This window comes from Asterias rubens, chromosome 7, assembly GCF_902459465.1.
Source record: "Asterias rubens chromosome 7, eAstRub1.3, whole genome shotgun sequence".
Classification (NCBI taxonomy): Eukaryota; Metazoa; Echinodermata; class Asteroidea; order Forcipulatida; family Asteriidae; genus Asterias; species Asterias rubens.
Window position 1 is genome coordinate 4,348,028 of NC_047068.1, and position 9,379 is coordinate 4,357,406.

General features: G+C 39.6%; 1 protein-coding gene across 1 annotated transcript; it reads right to left on the minus strand.

The window, feature by feature from the left end:
- Window positions 1–315: 315 nt before the first annotated feature.
- On the minus strand, window positions 316–9,136 carry LOC117293032 (guanine nucleotide-binding protein subunit alpha-13-like). Its single transcript, XM_033775238.1, has 3 exons — window positions 8,659–9,136; window positions 2,438–2,488; window positions 316–2,061 (listed from the first exon to the last, which is right to left on the minus strand). Exons 1-3 carry the CDS (start codon window positions 9,118–9,120, stop codon window positions 1,489–1,491), a joined length of 1,086 nt encoding a protein of 361 aa, XP_033631129.1. The 5' UTR covers window positions 9,121–9,136; the 3' UTR covers window positions 316–1,488.
- Window positions 9,137–9,379: the final 243 nt, after the last annotated feature.

Consider the following 9,379-nt stretch of genomic DNA (forward strand, 5'->3'; position numbering starts at 1 on the left):
GAACACTGGTCTTTGACAATTACTAATAGTGTACCTTCCCTTTAAAGGCAGTGGACACTATTGGTAATTACTCAAAGTAATTATTGGCACAAAACCTTTCTTGGTTATGAGTAATGGGGAGAGGTTGATGGTATAAAACATTGTGAGAAACGACTTCTACTGAAGTGCCATAGTTTTGGAGAAGTTTTTCAGATTTAGAATTTGAGGCCTCAAAATCAACCATCTAAACGCACACAACTTCATGTGACAAGGGTTATTTTTCTTTCATTATTATTTCGCAACTTCGATTACCGATTGAGCTCAAATTTTCACAGGTTTGTTATTTTATGCATATGTTGAGATACACAAACTGTGAAGGCTAGTCTTTGACAATTACCAATAGTGTCTACTGCGTTTAAGCTTCATGCACAAACCCAATTTGCTGTACATAGACATTAACGCAAATACACAGTAAACACGCTGTAGGCTTTGAATGAGGTGCACATGCTGGTCTTTCAATGAGGTGCATGCTGCATGGTCTAACTAGTGCTCAAGTTTTTTATCACTAGCTAGACCAGCATGCACCCCATTCAACAGTATCGCTTGCGAAATGTGTAGTTGCGAAAAGGTGTATGGTGGTGTCCTCCTTAACATGATATCACTTTTTGCTAGTACAACCAGCAGACCTCATCTTCCGTTAACAAGGAAGTAGGGCATTTACTGTGCTTTACCAACTGCATAGTGTAACAGAGCACAAATACAAAGTTTTTAACATCGCAATGCCAATCAGTTCAGATTTACAATGGTTATGGTCAGCAGAAAAATGCCTGCTTACAGAGTTATACAAATCCCATGGATTTTCCCAAAAGAAATTGAGACATGGTAATTTGGCTTGTGACCTTGTTCTGGTAAGCAGAAGTGCTTTGTGCTTAGCGGCTCTACGAAAGGAGTCAAGAGGACAACAAGTGAGGTAGCTGCAATGAGTTAATCAGTGGGCACATACCGGTATACAAAGGCATGAAGGAGATTCTATCAAGAGCAAAATTCTTGTCTGAGTAAAATATTTTATAAGTGTAAATTTCAGCCGACAAATCTCATAAAAGTTAACCGATGAATTTGTAGGCTGCTTGTAAAAATGGCCTACATATATACTGCCATTAAAATTAATAAAGCAACAGACTAAAAAAATATTTTTTCATGTCAATGCCAACAAAATTGTGCATAAAAATATACATTTTGTTAAAAAAATACCTACAAACTAAACATTATTTACAATGACTGGTTTGGCGCAACTCTGATGCACCTGTCTGAAAAGGGTGCAACTTTTCCCTAAAAACAAGCACCATTTAACCCCAGCACTTTCTATGTGTGCAGAAATGGGTTTGTGTCTATCTGAACGTTTCTGACCTGCGATGCATCCCCTCCCGCATCCCAGTCTTAAAAGAAGCATAGATTCATAGAGGGAAAAAAAAGGCACAAGAGAGTGGATTATTTCGTTACTTAAAAATATTATGTTGTGAGCATCAGGTTGTCCAGGTTCTTCTTCAAGATGGTGACCTTCACGGCGTCAAACACACGCTTTATATTTTGCGTGTCGATGGCAGTGGTGAAATGGTGGAAGAGCGACTTGCTGCGGTCACGGCGACGCATGTCGAACATGAGAAGGATAAAGTCCTGTACCTGTTTCATGTTAGCGGACTCGCCTTCAAACTCAGGGAAGTAGTCCTTGAGGCTTACCACCTTGACTTTCTGCTCCAGAAGGTCCGTTTTATTTAAGAAGAGGATGACTGACACCGTCGAGAAGTACTTGTGATTGACGATGGTATCGAAGATGTTGCATGACTCGACCAGTCGGTTTGTCACGCGGTCCTCCATCAGGACCTGATCGAACTCGCTGGACGACACCAAGAAGAGGATCGATGTGACGTTCTCGAAGCACTGAAACCACTTCTGTCGTTGCGACCGCTGCCCGCCGACGTCGACAAAGCGAAAGGGGACGTTCTTGATGTCGATGACGTGCTCGACGATACCCTTGGTAGCTTTCCGTGCGAAGAGAATGTCTTGCCTAGTAGGGAGGAAATCCTGCATTTTTGTTGGGCGAAAAAAAAAAAAAACCAAAATATATCTGATTAAAAAACAACCAAAGTGATTATGTGTGATGTGCATAATTTGTAAGTTAAACTCGTTTTGTTTAGACATTTGCAGGCTGTGCATGTGTGCTATATTGAAGTTTTTGTGCCACGTGTATGAAGTTTTTATGCAACGGGGAGTAGATTACATAATTGTCACTATCAATTACAAAATATAGAGCCAAACCCTGTTGTTAGCACAGCTCATAATTATTTGTGAAGGTGAATCTTTGCTTTATTTTTCCACTAGCCAGCCAGGCTTTCAAACTTAAAAAAAACCAACCTGATTCTTATCATGGAATATTAGAAACAATAAGTGGGGGGCTTACCTCTTGTCCAACCCGATCCAGCTCATTTAAGAAATACTTGACTGAATCTGCCTGGAAAACAATTTGAAAAAAAATAACATCAGTACAAAACATGACCTAGATCTCAGGATCATTTGAAACTACCTGTTGCAACCTCCATATTTAAAATACATGTATTTCACATACATTATAACGGACACCAAGGCATTTTCTCCTTATGTAAAGAGGACCCTATGAGGAAACTGTAAATTTCTACTGAAGTACTTCGATGGCACCAACGCAAGTCCCAGGGGGCATGGGGGCAATCATCTTCGTTTCCAGTCTGCTTTGGTAAATTACTCAAAATGGATGTTAGCAGCATCTTCTTGGTAACGAGCAATGGAGAGTTTAAGATGTTGAATTTTCATCGAGGATAGAAAATATTCATTTCGGTGTTACCCGTACACACTGGTGTGTGTTGTTTGGTAGTATTTTCAGTGGTCACATGCTCTCCTTTCAGACAGTTCCAAAACCACACATAGTATTTTAACACGCAGTGGATGGCTTGGCACCCTTGTACACAATCTGACAAAAGATAGAGAGTTGTTGATAGTATAAAACACTGTGACAAACCGCTCCCTCTCAAGTAACGTACATGTAGTTTTTAAGAAAGAGGTAGTTTCTCACAATGATAAAAGACTTCAGCTGAAGCCTTTTAATTTATGCATCTGAAAGCACACAAATTAATGCAACAGTGGTGTTTTTTTCTTTCATTATTCTCTTGCAAATTTGATGACAAATTGAGCCCAAATTTTCACAAGTTTGTTATTTTATGCATACATGTATGTTGGGATACACCAAGTGAGAATACTGGTTGTTGTTAATTACCAAATGTGCCCAGTGCGTTCTAAAAGTCAACCCCATTCTATCATAACTAATACTCGGAAGTAGAGTCACTTCAGAAGTAGAGTAGGCCCCTAAGCGTTCATTTGTAGTGGTTTTTCTATCTGTTTGCAAATCTTTGAGCCGAGACATTCATAATAAAAATGAATGAGGTTTTTACAGACAGTAGCCGAGCCTGAAAACGGTCACTACAGTAGGTTTGGAAACACTTCCGTGTAGGAATAAAAGCCTTGTTTGTTTCGTGTGAATGGTACATTGATAGTACTTCTGCAGTCAGTAAAATCACTTGTACACTATTAGTCATCAAATCTGTGGGCACGTGCTCAATAATAAAACCAGGGAGTGGTAGTTTCATCCAGCAATTTTGCATATAGCAAAACAATTAGCATTGAACTTATTTTGTGTACACTGGCTGCATATTATGAGTGGCAAATTTTGATTATTGAGCACCAATTTTGTAGATCTTGTGTAGCATTTTGCTCTCCCTACTATAATAAAAGGGAAAAAGTTTACGGTAACACCATGTAATCATAACCTCCAAATGAGTTGTGGTGTTTTTGAAAAGAACCGTTGGTTCAGAACCATCTAGAAGCACCCCAACTCATTTAGAGATTATCATTATGGTGTTACTGGCCGCTAACCTCAATCATTCAATCAATCAAACAAAATTTGTATAGCGCCTAAATCAAAAGTTTGCTCAAAGGCGCTGAGGCACAGAAGAAATAAAAAGTCATTGATGGTAGGCCTCCTGAAACAAGTGGGCTTTCAGAAATGCCTTGAATGTGTTGAATGATGTTATGCCCCTGATGTGATCGGGAAGTTTATTTCAGAGTTTAGGTCCATATACCAAGAAGGCTCTATCAGCAAAGGTGATGTGACCTCACTACTGTAATACACACCATGCAAAGTTTCAAATCCTTCGTTTCTTTCAGTCAGTTCTAACACCACCCCTGTGCATTTTGTAACATACATGTATAGTACAAAATACACTTTTACAAATTTGAACCCTTCAGCATCAATTTTGACCATTTCCTTGCCAAACAATTCTGCACAGTGAATGTTTATTTGTCTTCCTGTTCATTATGTCCCGAACCATTTCCTTGCTGACCCTATATTATGCCAACCACATTGTACCATGTACAAACACAGACTACAATAGTTTGTGTACATGTACTGTAGCAAGAAAAAACACAAGCTTAAAATCAATGCACAACCCTGACTTTCCTTAGCAGAAAAATCCTTTAAAGACACTGGACACTAGTGAAAGACTAGTCTTCTCACTTGGTGTATCTCAACATGCATAAAATAACAAACCTGTGAAAATTTGAACTCAATTGGTCATCGAAGTTGCGAAATAACTATGAAAGAAAAAACACCCTTGGTCTTTGACAATTACCAAAGGTGTCCAGTGTCTTGAACAGAAAAAATCCTTATAGGGACGTTACAGAGTTGGTAAGAAACAAAATCACGAAAATCACAGACTTACATAAAACTTACACGGTCTAATGATGATGATAGTAGAAAACATCCCTTGAAATATTTCTGTCTGATTGAAATTTCATATTTGATGAGAAATAAATAATCTTATTTTGCATTTGGAGGTTGTCACTCAGGGAGCGTTTTATTCATTTTTGTTTTGGCATCGATGCAATGCAGAATTTGTAATCGTTTTTTCCCACAATTTTTCTCGTGACCCAGATGGCCAATTGATCTCAAACTTCTACATGTTTGATAGTTTATGTATGGTGGATCACATAAAGTGCTTACACTGTCAGCAACTGTTTTGTTAGCAAAAATTAATTCTGTAACGTTCACTTAAAGTTTTGGGGTTTGAACAAAGACAAATTTACTGGAGGGGTATTATGCTGTCGCTCTACCGACCGCACCATATTTTTGACTGCGCCAGGGTGCTCTCAATAGTATTTTTGTCACTTGCAGGAAATTAGTAAGCAATATTTTCTGCTTAAGCAGCTCTATGCAATTGGGCCCAGAGCCATGGTCTCCGAGGCCTCCAAGCTCCAAGTGTAGTTGTTCAAGGCCTGGTGGTTGTGTGAATATAAATAGAAATAGTTTATGCGGAAAGTAGTCAACTACATACTGTACACATCATGCATTTCCTTTTATGAAACATACAATAAGCCAACATGTATTTAGGGTGCAATAATAAATCATTTCAGATCTGAATATACCAGCCACGGCCAAACAATCTATAAGTTTAGAGGTCACTATGCAAACATTGTAGTGGCACTCCCACCATGAATTGTGTCCTTTGAATAGTCACAACAAATATTCATGAGTGAACAACGCTTGTGTTTTGATTTTGTTTTAGACACCATGCTGGGAGTTTGAATCACATTATCTGGAAAAACTGTTCTGTCCCAACTTGATAATCACCCCAATTGGGACTGGTTCCAACTTGAGTGTTACAAAATATTAACTTTGTTTTTTTACCCTTTACTACACCGATGTCAGTCAGCAAGTATAATACTCATCACGTTCCCGAATTCCCTGGAAAAATCACAGGCCTAATGTAGTACTCGAGTGGGCTTCAAATCCACACAAAATATGAAGTTCTAGAGTAGTTCTAGAGTACATACATTAGTGTCTAACATACTAACTAGAATTGCAACGGTTGTGGGTTAGAATCCCATCCGAGTAATATCTCTGTGATTTTTTTCACTGAATTTGGGAAAGTACCGAGTGTACAGTGCTAATACACATCGTGTAAGGGTAAAGAAATATTATTGAGTGTTACAGTTGGGGCACCCAAACTATAGTTGGGATTGCCCAGAGCTCTACAGGATGAGCAATTGACAGTTGATCAAACGTGCGTGGACTGCTGTATTTAGTGTTGTGCGCCACAGGTACAGTTAAACACCTTTGGTGGAGTGCTAGCTCAAACGGCATTTATGAAAGGATTATCAAGATTTTTTCTGCCTAACAAAAGCATTGTTTGCCGCTTTAACAAACCGCTTTGTTCATGTTGCCTTGCTCATATAAGTGGGAATGGGGCTCATATGGAGAGACTGGCTCTAACTTATACCCTTACTTCGATCACAACTATTATAGTTAATCCACTAATTGGGGCAGGGGCACATCCCACCTAAAACATTTAAGTTGAGACTAGTCCCAACTATAAATGGGGTGCTTGTCAAGTTGGGGACAACCAAAGCCAACAAATACAGGCCTGGAATTTCATATTTAAAAGGGCATGAGCCATTTTCATTTTGCAAAGGGCACTTCCAATGGAAAGTCAAGCGGAAACTTTTGACATCTAATTCTGAAGGGGCGCCAAGGCCAAGACCAGGAGCAATGGAGGCTGACCTCCTTGGCCTGTGTGTATATGTAATTCTGGTGTACGAGGCATTTTCTACTTTTTAATGGGCACCCTACGAGGAAATTATTCAGAGCTTTTCCAGGGCACCAAGACAATGACAATGGGGTACAGAGATAATCGCCCTTGGTGCCTCCGTAAAGTAACAGGCCTGCGCTTCTGACCGAACGATCGATGTGAATCAATTGGGGTTCAGTCCCTACATGATTGCATGGGGATTTCCCCAGTTGGAGTTTTTTTTTATGAATCACTATCTCTTATGTATCTTCAGGCCTTATGGTTGCACAAATGTTGCCTTTCCAAGAAAAATATGCCCAATTATAAGCCTGCCTCATTTAAAACTATTCTATTTACTGTTTCCTCTTCCCACCTTCAATTGTCTTTTGTACTTCAATCCTTTTGTGGTCAAACCAGGCCTTCACTACCCCCCTCCCTATTCTTTGTTTATCATATGCTTTTTGCTGTGTGGTCCCCTCACCCTCTCGGGCCCCCTCTCTCTATTCAAGGTGCAGTATGTCTACTTCACTGCTTACAATTTATGTTACACAATGCACTCACATGGTTACAATTAGCTACCTGTTCATGTTTGTTGCATTTTCATTGAGAAAGCCTATTGCTGGGGTCGAAACATCAAGCCATTAAATATGTACTATTTAAAAAATAAATTGCTAAAATAAATCATTATTTAAAAAAAAAAATTATATAAATTTAATTAAAATAATAATATTGCCCAGGGCTCGAATTTGCCACTGGACCAGAGGCCAGTGATTTTACCATCAGGCAAGTTTTAACTCATGACCTGAAAAGTCTGTTGGGCTCATGTTTTTCAATTGATTAATTTTGATCCTCCTCTGGACTAGTACTAAAGACAGTGGACACTATTGGTAAGTGTCAATGACTAGTCTTCACAGTTGGTGTAGCTCAACATAAAATAACAAACCTGTGAAAATTTGAGCTCAATCGGTAGTTGAAGTTGTGAGATAATAATGAAAGAAAAAAACACCCTTGTCCCTTGTCATACGAAGTTGTGTGCTTTCTGATGCTTGATTTGGAGACCTCAACATCTAAACTTGAGGTCTCGAAATCACATTCGTGGAAAATTACTTCTTTCTCAAAAACTACATGTACGTCACTTCAGAGGGAGCTGTTTCTAACAATGTTTTATACTATCAACCTGTCCCCATTACTCGTAATCAAGAAAGGTTTTACGATGATAATTATTTTGAGTTATTAACAAAAGTGTCCACTGTCTTTAAAGCGGGATCTGATCGCCCTTGTGGATTACTTTAATGGGTGATCAAAAGTTTTGTGGGTACGCAAAGGGCAATTTGAGGGTGAACATCCGAAAGGCCCGAAAACATTTTAGATATAATTAGGCCTATTAACCTCAACAATACTGTGATCGTTAACCGTCCATCCTCCCATTGGTCAGAGATTGGGAGGATGGAGTAACACTAACACTCACTAGCGGAAGGAACACATCCAGGAGTATTTGCAACTAACCTAAACAACTTTTTTAACATGATTTTGACCTTATCTGGCGTACAAATGTTTAAAATTAGACCCAGTAACTGGGGCGCTGTACTCCTTTTTCAAATTTTGACATTTATGACCGATAATGTCAAAATTCGAAAAAGGAGTACAGCGCCCCAGTTACTGGGTCTGGTTTAAAATAAACCATTGTTGGGTCCAGAAATTCTGACTAGAGCACCATGCCAGGCCTTCAAATAACCCTTGGCCCCTTCTTCTTCAGCTTTGGTGCCCTTTGCATAATTATTTGCAAAGTTCCAATACAAGTTAAAATTTAAACTTTCATTCGTCTTTACTATTATCTTACTCAATACATACAATAGAAATGTGCTTTACCAGAGGAAAATTCCTGGGCCCTTTCAAGAATGACATTCAAGGCTTGCATGCACTGTGACTGCATGCATGACCTTTATAAGTTATAGACTAATTTAGACTTAGAGTTCATCATTTTTGTTATCATCAATGTGATAACTTGTTGATAGGAACTGAAACTCACCATTTGAAATTCCCGTCTTCTGTCATATGCCCCCTGTATTCCACTGTCGCTCCACAGAGCGTAGCAGCTCGGTACAAACTGCATAAAATACGAGGGTTCAACGAGCTGAGTTGTATCGCACGTAAGAATAACACCTCCCTGTTTCTCGTTGGACGGGTCCCCCCACGGGATATCCAGCTTTTTCCGGGCGTCCTGCAGCACCTTCAACCCCTTGATAATGTTCGAGAAAATGATGGTGCGGTAGTCGCGTAGATCTTCATCGCTGAACTCCTGTCCGTGGATGATTTTCATCTGTTTGAGGAAAGTGCTCTTCCCACTCTCGCCGGCACCGAGTAAGAGGATCTTGATCTCTCTCTTCAGATAGGACTTGTCCTTCGTCAACTCTTTATCGATGGCTTTACTCCTAGATCTTGCCTCCAACTCTTGCGGAGAGAGGCAACATGTTATTACACCGCCCGCCATGTTGACTACCCAAAAACTTCCAATACCACACCCATGACGTCACAAGCCGGAAGTAAAAGTTCGTGTGTGATGGACGTCCGTATGCAGTCTAGACTTGATTTCAAGTCTGCATCAGCCACGAACACGCATTTCAAGAATAGACCTATACCTACAAATTGTTTAATCCTTTAAATATTTTAAACACGTCATTTTTAGCTGTAACCCCCCCCCCCTCCCACGCTACTACTGTCGAGTTACTTTAAATCGACTAAGATACAGT

Excerpts from the sequence above, each read along its gene's own strand:
- LOC117293032 (XM_033775238.1), bottom strand. The coding sequence starts at position 9,120 with ATGGCGGGCGGTGTAATAACATGTTGCCTCTCTCCGCAAGAGTTGGAG. Across the intron at positions 2,489-8,658 it reads GAAGACGGGAATTTCAAATG|GCAGATTCAGTCAAGTATTT; the intron begins GTGAGTTTCAGT and ends ATTGTTTTCCAG. Across the intron at positions 2,062-2,437 it reads TGGATCGGGTTGGACAAGAG|GATTTCCTCCCTACTAGGCA; the intron begins GTAAGCCCCCCA and ends ACAAAAATGCAG.